This window comes from Equus caballus, chromosome 2 (genome assembly GCF_041296265.1).
Source record: "Equus caballus isolate H_3958 breed thoroughbred chromosome 2, TB-T2T, whole genome shotgun sequence".
NCBI lineage: Eukaryota > Metazoa > Chordata > Mammalia > Perissodactyla > Equidae > Equus > Equus caballus.
The window spans coordinates 30,001,922-30,015,841 of NC_091685.1; the positions used below are offsets into that span (position 1 = coordinate 30,001,922).

At 43.0% G+C, this 13,920-nt stretch overlaps 1 protein-coding gene across 1 annotated transcript; it reads left to right on the forward strand.

Moving 5' to 3' along the window:
- Positions 1-3,468: 3,468 nt before the first annotated feature.
- LOC100071373 (pre-mRNA-splicing factor SYF2) lies at positions 3,469-9,892 on the forward strand. The gene is made up of 7 exons (XM_001501117.6): positions 3,469-3,598; positions 3,791-3,901; positions 6,173-6,298; positions 6,779-6,896; positions 7,243-7,333; positions 8,329-8,427; positions 9,452-9,892. Exons 1-7 carry the CDS (start codon positions 3,572-3,574, stop codon positions 9,615-9,617), a joined length of 738 nt encoding a protein of 245 aa, XP_001501167.2. The 5' UTR covers positions 3,469-3,571; the 3' UTR covers positions 9,618-9,892.
- Positions 9,893-13,920: the final 4,028 nt, after the last annotated feature.

Genomic DNA, 13,920 nt, shown 5'->3' on the forward strand with positions numbered 1-13,920 from the left:
GGATTAAAAAACAAATGAATAAAGCAAACAAATCAGAAACAAACTCATAGATACAAAGAACAAACTGGTGGTCACCAGAGGGGACAGAGGTGGGGATATGGGCCAAATAGGTGAGGGGATTAACAGGTGCACACTTCCAGTTATAAATAAATAAGTCATGGGGATGTAATGTACTGCATAGGGAATATAGTCAATAATATTGTAATGACTTTTTATGGTGACAGATGGTTACTAGACTTATCATGGTGCTCACTTTGTAATGTATATAAATGTCTAATCGCTATGTTGTACACCTGAAACTAATACAATATTGTATGTCAACTATACTTCAACTTAAAAAAAAAAGAATGAATAGGATTCTTAAAACAGTAAAATAAGAAACATACAAGCACTTCTCTTCCCCAATGTCCATCTGCCTTCCTAGGGAAGTCCAAGATCTCTGAGGCAAGTGTCCCCCGACCACTTCTCTATGCCACCTGGACCCATCTCAGGGTCTGGCTCTGAATAAACATTAAAGAGATCAATGGAAAAAAATTCCATCAATGCTGCCTCAGAATATCTGTGAGCCCAGCAGACAGAGCCCCCCAAACCAATTTAACTCTCCTTTTCCCCTCCATTTCTTCCCTTCCAGCTTCACCCTGGGGACTGTCAGTTATACCAAAATATGATATTACTTCCTCAGGACACATTTCAAAATCTTCTTGAGCATAGGGGAAATTAACCGGTTCTGAAGTCTCTGTGACAGTTTTGAGATTTTTCCCATAATAAACATCCCGTATACTAGTATATGCACACCGGTGCTTTTATTTCTGTAGGACAGATTCTCAAAAGTGGGTCTACTGAGTTAAAGGGCTCATATAATTTTAATAGATGTTCTTGATGAACTTTTCTGAAAGGTTGTAGCAATTCTCATTCCTACCAACAATGCTTGGAAGTGCAGCTTTCTGGAATCTTCTCTATTATTTGATTTCATTTGTCTTTTTATTTTTTGTCAATCTTGAGAGGCATAAAACCACATATAATTGTTTGGTTATTTTATAGAACAAATTTATTTATTTATTTTAAAGATTTTATTTTTCCTTTTTCTCCCCAAAGCCCTCTGGTTCATAGTTGTCTATTCTAGTTGTGGTCCTTCTAGTTGTGGCATGTGGACGCCGCCTCAGTGTGGCTTGATGAGCGGTGTCATGTCCGCGCCCAGGATCCGAACCGGTGAAACCCTGGGCCACTGAAGCGGAGCATGTGAACTTAACCACTCAGCCACGGGGCCTGCCCCAGAACAAATTTATTATTTATTCAAAGTGGATAATGTGTTTATTCTTTCTTTTTCCTCCCCAAAGCCCCAGCACATAGTTGGATATTCTAGTTGTGAGTCCTTCTAGTTCTTCTACGTGAGCCACTGCGTCAGCATGGCTACTGACAGACGAGTGGTGTGGTTCCATGCCTAGGAACCAAACCTGGGCCGCCGAAGCAGGGCACACCCAACTTTAACTACTAGGCCATCAAGGCTGGCTCTAATTGTTTTAATTTTCATTTCCTGACTGTCAATGATATTATTTTCCCCTATTTTGTGAGATAGGAATCTAATTTTGTTTTGTCCATGTTCCAGCCAATGATAAAAGCACTATTTATTTTATTCTACAAAACACCATTGTCCCACTGAATCTATCTGTGAATTTTCTATTCTTTTCCATTGATTTGTCATTTCCTACGTGCAAATGTTCATTACTGAACATTACTATTAAGTTTTAATTCCTGGTAAGACAAATCCCTTCTCAGTATTTTTTATTCAAAAAGACTCTTGGCAGTTCTCAGTTTTTCTATACAAACGTTAAAAATTAATTTTTAATTTTGGAATTGGAAATATATTCATATGGTTCAAAAAATATATATATAACAGATTATCACTGATATTCGCTTCCTGTCTATTCCTCCTCAGATCTTTATGCAAAACAAAAATACATTCTGGTAACATTAACCCTACACACTACCCCCCTAAATGTAGCATACTATATACACAGTTCTGCACCTTGCATTTTATATTTAGTATATTTTGAAGATCTTTCCAAATTAGTATACAGAGAGCCGCCACATTCCTTTTCATAGCTTCATAATGTTCCACTGAATGTACCATAATTTATTTAATCAGTCATCTGTTGACAGATTTTTGAGTTGTTTCCAATTTTTTTCTTTTTTTGAGGAAGATCAGCCCTGAGCTAACACCCGAAGCCAATCCTCCTATTTTTCCTGAGGAAGACTGGCCCTGAGCTAATATCTATACCCATCTTCCTCTGCTTTATATGTGGGACCGCTGCCACAGCATGGCTTGACAATCGGTGCCTAGGTCTGTGCCTGGGATGTGAACCAGCAAACCCTGGGCCACCAAAGCAGAGTGTGCGAACTTAATCACTTTGCCACTAGTCTGGCCCCCAATTTTTTGTTTTTACGAAAAACCAAAAAACTGAAATGAACAACCTTGTACATGTCATTTATTCCTGTGCAGTTGTACCTGTAGGATAAACTCCCAGAAGTATGATAGCTGGGTCAAATAGTAAATGCCTTTGTAATTTTTACTGCTATTGCCAAATTGCCCTCCCTATGGATTTTACCAATTTTCAGTCCTACTAGCAATATATGAATTCATGTTTCTTCACAGTCTCACCAATACAGTGTGTTGTCAAACTTTTAGATTTTTGCCACATTATTTTCCAGTTCCAAAAACAATAACCACTGAATTCTGATGGGAATAACATTCCATTAATTCTCCTGTGAGATACTCTTTTGTGATAATACGTTTTTATATTGTCTTCCAACCAGAAAATCCTTCATCATTATTCAAATTTCATTTTTCGTACTTCAAATGATTTCGTATTTTTCACCATGTTACTATTTAAATTCTATACCTACATATCTTTTCATTCCTTTTTCATTTCCACATCTAATCAGTGGGTTAGTGCAGAAAAAAAATATTTTCCTATACCCCTCACGCATCCAGCACCTTACTGAATTATATGAATAACTTCAGCACTGTTATTAGTTCTGGCGCTGTTTCCCTGCTGGGCACGGAGGAACGTACAAGATGAGACGGGACCTGCTATCCTGCGGTTTACAGCCTTGATGGGGTAAAGGAAAATGAACAGACGAGAATGAAAATGGTGCCATATGACAGTCCTAAGGGCCTAAGTGAGACCAGTAGCCAGGGGAGAACTGTCTCGGAGGAAGAGACACTGAAGCTAAGAGCTGAGTGGAAAGCACCGTCCCCTCAAAGGAGCCGCAGGCACTTGAGGTGACCGTGGACTAGGCTTCCAGCTCGCCGATTCCCTCCTAACCCGTCATCTGAGCGGTTCCACGCCCTGCCTCACCCCGCCCTTCCCTCTGCGCTCTTTTGCGGCTGCGCAAGGCCCTGCCCAATGGAAAACATCGCCCTGCTAAAAGGGGTTGGGATTGGTCCTAAGTGCCTGAGGCTGCCAGGAAGGGGCGGGGCTTATCGTAATTAGTATATATTGATGGGGCGGTCCAAAGGCCGACGGAAGTGCTCTGTGTTGTTGCCGGAAGTGAGGAGAGGAGGTTTGTGATGGCGGCTGCGACTCTGTCCCAGAGAGTAAGTGCTGCGGTCTCTACCCAGGCGGTTTTGTTGGGGAGGGCTCCGGGGGGCGGCAAGAGGTGGAGGAGATGCCTGGGTGCCGGGTCAGGGGGCACAGATACTGTGGGGTAGGGTGGAGGCGAGCGCCCGGCCCGGGCCGTCGGGAGCCTCGGGGCAGGCCCCGCCTCAAGCCGGCCCTCCTCGCCGCAGGGGCCGGTGGGCGGTGCGGAGGAGGAGCAGCCCGTCGCGGCGGCCGAGGAGCTGGCCGCCCAGAAGCGCGAGCAGAGACTGCGCAAGTTCCGGGAGCTGCACCTGAAGCGGGTGAGTGGCCCGGAGGCCGGCCGGGACGGTCCCCTGGCCAGGCCCGTGCGCGTGTGCGGAGGGACTAGGGAGCCGAGCAGCGCGCCTGCCGGGCCCGTGGAGCTGGATGAGGGCTCTGTCCCGGTGGTTCTCAACCCCGGCAGCACGGTGAAAATACACATGCTCTCTCCAAGCCTTCTCCCACCCACATCTGATTTAACTTATCTGGGCTGGGTTGGGAGTCTCTATTAACAGCCTCCTCGCTGTATGATTCTAATAGACTCTTCATTTTATCTAGGAAAATAAGTAGAGCTGGAGACTGGAAGAAACTTGTCCATTGTTAATAAGAGAGCTAGTTGCCTCTTCACTCAAAAATAGTCAGCAAATCTCTGGAAGTCTGTAGTGTCAGTGGTTCAGCTCGTTGGTGAGGAGCCAGATGATTATGAGAAGGCCTCTGCTCTTAAGCAGAGGAGACAGCTTTATAGCCAGAGATTATGTTGTGGTAAATGGCATGCTAGAATTAGAGACAAAGTGCCCTGGGAGTGCAGAGGAAGAGAGATCAGTACAGTTAGAGAGGCTCCAGGCAGCGCCTCATTTAAGAGGTGATCCCTAAACTACTGTTTGAAAGATGAGTAAGATATTATCAGACAAAGAAAGAAGTTGGAGGAAGAAATACCTAAGCAGAGGAGACAAATGCAGAGGAAGAGAATTCGCATTAGGAATAAGAGCCCAGCAAACAACTGGTTGCAGTTGGAGCTGAGAAAAGAAAAAGCGGGTCTTGACTATTTCAACTTGAAGTGGCCTGACTGGCTGCTTGGCCATTGTTTCACAGAACCCCGGCATCACTCTTGCTGTTGGAGTGAGACAAAAACAAAAGGGTTCAAACCACAGAAATGCCCACATATCCCCCTTTTCTGCTAACATCAGTGACAGTTATTACCAAATACAGCATTAGCCTCACTCCATTAATCCTACCTCCTGTAGAAACACTTAAGATACCCGATCATGGAATGCTCTGGCTTTCTGACAGTGCCTAATCCAGACCACAACCGTACTTCTGTGACCGCCCCCATCATCTGACCCAAACCCAAATCCTGTAACTGGCCCCCCCTAAAACCTTCCCGCTGAGATGCCTACAGTTCCCCCATGGTTTGCTGTCTCCTGCAGTGCAACCAGCACAACTTTGTTGGGCTACAGGTGTATTCTCAGTGTCTTCACTTGGAGGGCGCTGCCAGAGCCCAGAGTACGTGCGGGCTGGTAGCTGAGAGGAGGCTCTTTTTGCCCAGAAAAAGTTAGTCTAATAAGGAATTAAACACATTTAAATATTTACTTGAAGGGACTGTGTAAAGAACATGTGGTTAGAAATTAGGGGACATGGGTTTCTGGACAAAATGCCACAAGCTTGTGACCTAAGAAACGTCTAACTTACGTTGTCCTTAAGATAATATACTCATTTTGTTTTATGCAGTTAAACTTATTTTAAAACAGACTTCATAGAGTGATTCAAATGAAAAATCCCTTTCATTTGCCATAATGTAAACTGTTAAAATATTTTAAAAAGAGGAAACTAACACCCAAATTGAGGCTTTTTCCTTGAGTTAATTAGGATTAAAAGAGAATTGGAAGTAGAATATCTTTTTTTTTTTTTTTTTTTTTTGAGGAAGATCAGCCCTGAGCTAACATCTGCTGCCAATCCTCCTCTTTTTGCTGAGGAAGACTGGCCCTGAGCTAACATCCCTGCCCATCTTCCTCTACTTTATATGTGGGATGCCTGCCACAGCATGGCTTGCCAAGCGGTGCGTAGGTCCGCACTGGGATCCGAACTGGCGAACCCCGGGCCGCCAAAGCAAACGTGTGAACTTAACCATTACACCACCGGGCCAGCCCTGAACGTAGAATATCTTTCTCATCATGTGATATAATATTTCATGCCATCTGAAGTCTACTTAAGTGCCACTGTAGTATGCCTTCCCCACTTTGTGAAATCATGCCCGATCCAAACCCTAAGGGGCCTGCTCAAAGGGACCACACAGCTAAACAGAGGCAAAGCTGACCTTGACCCCAGGCCTCTGGAACAGCAAACCAGGGCGGTCCAACACATTTCTTGACTACATACAAGTGTGGACCTAATTAGTCTGTGCCCTTGCTTAAACTCCTTTGATGGCTCTCTATTACTTTTAGGAGGAATTGTAGTCCCCTTGTTCATGTGTCTTACCTGACCATCCTCAAAGAAGGCAACATTTGTTTCTGTTTATTTTCATGTTTCAGCTGACAGACTTTTTGTGATTTTAGAATGAAGCTCGTAAATTAAATCACCAGGAAGTTGTTGAAGAAGATAAAAGACTTAAGTTACCTGCCAATTGGGAAGCCAAAAAAGCTCGTTTGGAATGGGAACTACAGGAAGAAGAAAAGAAAAAGGTTAGGAGTGACTCTGCTGTCTCCACACGTGGTTTGTTCAGTCATTTCTGTTGGATGGAGACAGTACAGAGTGGTGGTTTTGTCCACTGGCTCTGGAGCCAGCCTCCAGAGTTCACGTCGTGGCTCCGCTTTTCAGTAGCTGCAACAATTTGGGCGAATTATTTAACCTCTCTCTGCTTTGTTTTCTCATCTCTAAAACGGGGACTATGATAATAATTATTTGAATTAATTATGAATTAAATGAGTCAATGCATGTAAAACATTTAAAGAGAGTCTGATACCTTATAAATGTTGAATAAGTGTTATTTTTTAAGTTGATGCACTCACTTATCTACCATAGCAGATTCCCGAATTTCCTGCAAAAATTAATCATTATTTTTAAAGTATTACTGGATATCTTTATTTAATCTTGATTTAAAATAGATCAAATAATTGCTTGTACCAAAATTGCAGGCATTAGCTTTTTTTCTTTCTTTTTAGGAGTGTGCAGCAAGGGGAGAGGACTATGAGAAAGTGAAGTTGCTAGAGATCAGCGCAGAAGATGCAGAAAGATGGGAGAGGAAAAAGAAGAGGAAAAACCCTGATCTGGGATTTTCAGGTAAAACTGGCTTTTACTTTATTGAATGGGCCAGTCAGATAAGCATTGCCTTCAGCGTTTCTGGTTTTAGGAAAGGACATGTGCCTTCGTGGAATATCCTCTAAGAGGCTTAAACCCAAGAAAAAGACAAACATGTCTCCCAGGGAGAAGTAAAAGTGGCCGTCCTTCAGTCAGCTAGGTTCTTTTGTTCCTTGTGGTTAAATTAATCAAAGCCTGTATTATCTGCATCTTCAGGATAGAGGCTCACATTAGAGTCTTGTGCATAAATTGCTAATAATAATTTGATTCTTGTCTGAATAGTCATGACCAAACAGATAATCATCTCTGATGGCGATTTTATTTTTAGATTATGCTGCTGCCCAGCTACGCCAGTATCATCGGCTGACCAAGCAGATCAAACCTGACATGGAAACGTATGAGAGACTGAGAGAAAAGCAGTAAGTTGACAGCGTCAATTCAAGTCCTTTTTTCATCCTGAAGTGATATAGATGTGTTTGTGTATACACATCCGTACACACATACATAAATACAAACACGCTTTAAATGCTTGGGTGTGGGTTATCAAGAGCTGTCTAAGAATGTTTTCTGGTCTTGGTGACACTATTTATTTACTAAAAAAACCTTTTTTTTGTTTCTTCTCCCCAAAGCCCCCTAGTACATAGTTGTGTATTCTAGTTGTAGGTCCTTCTGGTTCTGCTATGTGGGACACTGCCTCAGCATGGGCTCATGAGTGGTACTAGGTCCATGCCCAAGATCAGAACCGGTGAAACCCTGGGCCGCTGAAGCAGAGCGCGCTAACTTAACCACTTGGCCATGGGGCCAGCCCCTTGACAACACTATTTGTTGCTCACTCCATAAACCACTTAGTTTTGCTAACCACGTGGTTGTCTTTCTTGCTGGGCCTTCTGAGACTGGGAGTTGAGTGTTTAACACCCGGATTATCGTAGTTACTCAGATGTTTTGGAGGCAGGATGCATTAGTGCTGGGATGAGTGAACTTCTGTACAGGACCAGAGAGTAGATATTTAGGCTTTGTGGGTATATGGTCTCTGTCACAACTACTCAGTTCCACGTTGTGATGTGACGGCAGCCCCAGAGGATACACAAACAAATGGGTGTGACAGTGTCCCGATAGAACTGTTCACACACACACATGCACGCTGGCTGACCCTGCTTTAGTGGAAAGAGACATAACCTGAACCTAGAGGCGAGTCCTTTAACCTCTGGCCCTTGGCTCTTTCATCTGTAGGATGAAGGTGTTGGAGTAGGTAATTTCTGAGGTCCCTTCCAATTTTGTTTTCTTTTTTTAAAAAAAGTTAAGAGCTCACAGTAAATATACGTATATATTTGATCTCTAATTGTGAATGGTGGTTTACTTTGAAAACGTGGAGCACTTGTAGAGTTACTGTAAGTCCATTCTGCTGTTTTTTCAGTGGAGAAGAGTTTTTCCCAACATCCAACAGTCTTCTTCATGGAACACATGTGCCTTCCACAGAGGAAATTGACAGGATGGTCACAGATCTGGAAAAGCAGTGAGTACTCAGTACAGCAGCCTGAAATTTTAAATGCTTAACAACAAAATGGATATAATGTGCTTAGAGTGAAGTGAAAAGACAGATGTTATACTTGCTAATTTCTGACCTAGCATCTCTAGTGGTTTTGGGGACAAACAGCGAGTATGGTTGAGTCCATATATTTGAAATGGAGTTGCAAAATACTGATAAAAATTGAGTTGTTATAACTGAAGCAGGGAAAAGTCTAAAGGAAAATATTCTTTAAAAGCTTTTACTTTAACAACCGTCCCACTATTAGATTTGAAGAAGTATGAATGTTCTAGTAAATGTACCTTCATTCTATTTGTGTTTCTTAATACCGATGGCCTGAATATTGGGCAGAGCAGAATGCATTTATATTTGAGGAGTTACGTAAGTTTACGTAAGTACTAAGAATAGGGTCTAGGACATACTGTGCACTCCACATTAGCCATGTTTATTGTTATATAATTACTATTGTAATAGTCATTTTCTTTTAAGTAGTACTTCATGTGTTCAGTTCCGACCAATGTAGCATTGCTCTTTTAGAAGCATTGTGAAGATGAGTTTGTATTTACTGAATTTCCTGCTTCATACCTGGGGTTATGCTGTTAATTAGCAGTTTCAACTTGATCTTGTTGAAAACTGGACTGCCCTCCCCACCCAGAGGGTGCTATTCTAAGTGAACTGATTCTCGTCGTAACTGTTTGGCCCTGTTTTATTAAGATCAAAAAAGAAGGGGCCGGCCTGGTGGTGCAGCGGTTAAGTGCACACATTCCGCTTCTCAGCGGCCCAGGGTTCGCCGGTTCGGATCCTGGGTGCGGACATGGCACCACTTGGCAAAAGCCATGCTGTGGTAGGTGTCCCACATATAAAGCAGAGGAAGATGGGCAGGGATGTTAGCTCAGGGCCAGTCTTCCTCAGCAAAAAGAGGAGGATTGGCAGTAGTTAGCTCAGGGCTGATCTTCCTCCAAAAAAAAGAAAGCAGTTTTGAATTTTGTAAATTATTTTCTTCTTTCCCCAGAATTGAAAAACGAGACAAATATAGCCGGAGACGTCCCTATAATGATGATGCAGACATTGACTACATTAATGAAAGGAATGCCAAATTCAACAAGAAGGCAGAAAGGTTCTATGGGAAATATACAGCTGAAATTAAACAGAATTTGGAAAGAGGAACAGCTGTCTAATCCCTTCAGGAACTGTTTTTAGAAGCTTGAGAATGGAGTGAAAATGTCTTCTAGCAAATTGAAGTTCTCTTCGAAGTTATACCAGTAAACCAGAACTCAGTCTATACCTGCCTGATCAACATTTAACAATAAATATTTTTTCTTAAGCGTATACTTTCATGTATATTTCCATGTTTATGTGCTTGGATATAAGATATATTTCATGTAGTGTATTTGTTTTGTAAAAATCTACTTTGTATGAATTCTAATTATATTATTTTTCTATGTATTTTAAATGCGTATGACTGTTTAGTCTTTGAAGCATTTTGGGCTTAAGATTGCTGGCAGCATATGTAAATGCAGTCATTTTGAACATTGTTATGAATTTGACAAAATCCAGAGCTGGACTCAGGAATCAGTTGGGGTTGTGGACTCCGAAACTAAGGACAGTGATGAGGAAGGCGGCAGTGGCTACTGGGCGGGTGGTGCGGGCTCTGCACAGCTGCTTATGACCAAATCCAGGAAGGAGCAGAACTGTCCGCCCCTGAATAGTGACCGTGGACAGTTGCCTTTTTAAAAAGCAAATATCGTGTGGACTAGGATCCCTACTAAACACTTTATTTTCAAAACAAATATTTGAATATATGTACATTTGTATATACACAAACATACACGTACATGCTTCCATTCCACAAACATTAAAATGTTTTTTTCTGGGGGCCAGCCCTGTGGCCAAGTGGTTAAGTTCACGTGCTCTGCTTCGGCGGCCCAGGGTTTTGCCAGTTCAGATCCTGGGCACCGTCATGGCACCGCTCATCAGGCCGTGCTGAGGTGGTGTCCCACACGCCACAACTAGAAGGACCCACAACTAAAAATACACAACTGTGTACTGGGGGACTTTGGGGAGAAAAAGGAAAAAAAAAAGTTTTTTCTGTTACGGGAAATTCCAAACGTTTTCCAAAGAAGACAGTAATACGATGAATGCCATATACCCAGTACCCATCGTCAGTAATCAACTCACAGCCAATCTTGTTTCATTGTTATTTCTATCTGCTTTCCCCTCCACGACTCCCACGTTATTTTTAAGCAAATACTAAATGTGTAATTTCATCTCTGAATATATCTGAAGGGTAAAGATTTTTAAGAAAGACCATAATACTTTTACCACAACGGTAGTTTTAATGAAAGTCCAGAGAGAAAGATTGGTATAATTTCTTTGTTGATTAAAATGCTGAATACTAATTAGGACATTCCAAATTAAGAGAAATCTGAAACTCAGGAAATTTCGCAAATATTTTGGCTTTACTGTTTAAAGACAATTTAGCATTGAATACCATTGGTAATTATTCTCTTTTTGAATTTATGTAGCACTTTCTATTTCTGTTCTCATTTTGTTTTCTTTCCTAGCATTTCTGTGTGCAGTTAATCATGTCTGATCACAGGGCCTTCATGCTACCTTGGAAAATACATTGAATATGTTTCTTTCTCGTCCCATTTCTACATTTCTACTATCTTCGTTCAAGTCTTTGATCCTGAATGTTGCAATAGCTTTGAAAAAAAATCAAGACTATCAAATAGCACCTGGCAATGTATTTAAAAGAAGAATTTACTATGAGCCAGCTGGGTTTATTCTGATAATGCAAGAGCAGCTTGTAGACCTGTTAGTTGCCTGTCTAATATCAATTCTCCTTTCTTTGTTACCACCAGAATCACGATTATTTGGTGAATTTTTGATAAAAGTTTCCAGCTAAATACTCGCTTCTGCAGACTGACTTGCTATTACAGGTAGTCAGATTTTATAGTTCTGGCTAATAAGACACAATCTAATTTATTCCAAGAAATCTTTTTCTTTCTTGATAAGGGAGTTGCCTCTCCCTGCTTTCCCCTTCCTCCTTCCTGCTTGGATCACACACATGAGGGCTGGCACTGTAGCAGCCATCTTGTGCGGTGAAGTAACAAGCATGAGGACAAAAGTCAATGTGCAGAAGAAAGTGGAGCAGATCTTGGGTCACTGTTGGCATTGCTGAGCAGCTGCACCAGCCCTAGGTGCCTACTTCTCATGTTCTTGTTACTGGCCATTGAATAAATTTACGACCAACACATGGTTCAATTTCAGGACATCTGTCAACAGATGTTACATATACAAAAGTCAATAGTTTTTCTCTGCTCTAGAAATAAGTGCCTAGAAATGGAGATGGGGGACAGAGGCAATGTTAGCAACCTTCCTTGGATCCTAACCTGGCTGCTGCTGAGTCTCCATTAGCCACTGCAGGGAGCAGGGGCAGTGGCCCTGTTCATCTCTCCGCTGCAGCAGTCCTGGCTGGATTATGCTCGTCTCTCTCCCTGCCTCCCCACTGGCCCTTTTTCTCCAAGGCTGCAATGTCTTAGTGAGGATCCCTTCCTCACTGGCTCATTTATTTCAAAGGCCTTCTCATAGAAGTGGGGGCTTAATTATTACTTGACTCAACTGCGTGGTGTCACTTAGGGGGTCCAGTTGAACAGTTTTGGCTAGGTGGTGGAGCTGACCATAACAGAATGATCTCTAATAGTTATAATTAATTACAGCATAGCATAGTGTTCCAAGCTGGCTCTGGAGCAGGTGTGCCCCCACTGGAATCCTCTTAAGGCTTTAGTGAAATGGGGGCCATAAAAGTACTAACCTCACAGCATTGTTGTTGGTATTAAATGGATAATCCATGCAAAGCACTTAGCTTAGTGGGCTGGAGCAGAGGAAACACCCATGCACACTGGCAGTTCCTACGATCATCATCACATTCTCCAGCAGGACTCTCTCTTACTTTCTCCTTTCTCAGGGTAAGAGGCACTGTGCAATAGCCATTGAAAGCAGGGACTCAGGGGGCCGACCCTGTGGCTGAGTGGTTAAGTTTGTGGGCTCTGCTTCGGTGGCCCAGGGTTTCGCCAGTTCGAATCCTGGGCGTGGATATGGCACTGCTCATCAAGCCATGCTGAGGTGGCATCCCACATGCCACAACTAGGAGGCCCCACAACTAAAAATACACAACAGTGTACTGGGGGACTTTGGGAGAAAAAGGAAAAATAAAACCTTAAAAAAAAAAAAGCAGGGACTCAGGTGCCAAATAGCCTGGATTCAAATGTCAGTTCTTCCATTTGCCAGGCAAAGATCTCGGGCAAGTCACCTGTTTTAGTCCACTAGAGCTGCCAGAACAGAATACCACAGACTTGGGGCTTAAACAGCAGAAATTTGTTTTTTCGAAGTTCTGGAGGCTGGAGGTCAAAGATCAAGGGGCTGGCAGCGTTGGTTTCTGGTGAGACCTCTCTCCTGGGCTTGCAGACGGCACCTTCTCGCTGTGTCCGTGTCCATGCACTCCTGCTGTCTCTTCTTCTTCTCATAAGGCCACCAGTCCTATGATTAGGGTCCCGAGTGAGGCCTCATTTAACCTTAAAGACGTCCTTAAAGGCCCTGTCTCCAAATACAGCCACAGGTACGGCTTCAGCGTATGAATCCGGGGGACACAATTCCGTCCATAACTTCACTCCCCAACTTTGTGCTTCAGTTTCCCCAGTTCTAAAAATTGTTAATAACACCGACCTCAGAGGGTTGTTGGGAGGATTAGATGAGTGTGATGTGCTTAGGCCAGTGCCTGGTTCAAGGGGGTACTACGTGAGTTAAAATAGTAATAATGAGATGAACAAGTGTGATCATCCTCACGGACATTTCCTGTATTTGCTCTACTCTCTTTCCTCGCCTCCAAATCAAGAGAATGCCAAATGGAAGGTTCAGAAATCTCTGAGGGAGGTACGATTTCCATGTGACTTGCTCCTTGTCCCCAAAACTCTTGGCTTTTTTTTAGGACCAGCAGAAACTTCTTCTTTCTGCCAATCTGAAGCTTTGAAGACATGGGAAACCTGGGAGCTTTTACGCCCTGCTTCCCCAGCTCTGTCTTCCCCTCCAGCACTCCGCCGGGAGCGCCCTGAGTCATGCTCTGTGTGCATGGGCCTTGCTCCCCTGGGGTCTCCTCAGAAGCTCATCACTTATGCGGGATTAACTCTGTGCTCTCGCTGGGCTGCTTCCCCCATCCGAGGCAGTTAGAGTCAAGATCTTGTTTCTGACAAATGGCAAGGACGTGCAGAACCCAAGCATCTGAGGACCAGAGGTCCCACCTGGCCTTTTGTTACAACAGAACCAGCACTAATGGTTGAATCAGTAAAAAACCCCAGCAAACTCTTATCTATAAAAATGTGCACATTTTGGATGAATAGTTCCTCTTTGGATTCAGCCTTCTCCCGGTGGATGAGGTTGTCGGGGTTTTGCTTGGAAACTACAGGCTGTTGGGATCTCTGC

Coding starts and splice junctions, on each gene's coding strand:
- LOC100071373 (XM_001501117.6), top strand. CDS start 3,572: ATGGCGGCTGCGACTCTGTCCCAGAGA. Junction 3,902..6,172: donor GGGAGCTGCACCTGAAGCGG/GTGAGTGGCCCG, acceptor TTGTGATTTTAG/AATGAAGCTCGTAAATTAAA. Junction 7,334..8,328: donor GAGAGACTGAGAGAAAAGCA/GTAAGTTGACAG, acceptor CTGTTTTTTCAG/TGGAGAAGAGTTTTTCCCAA.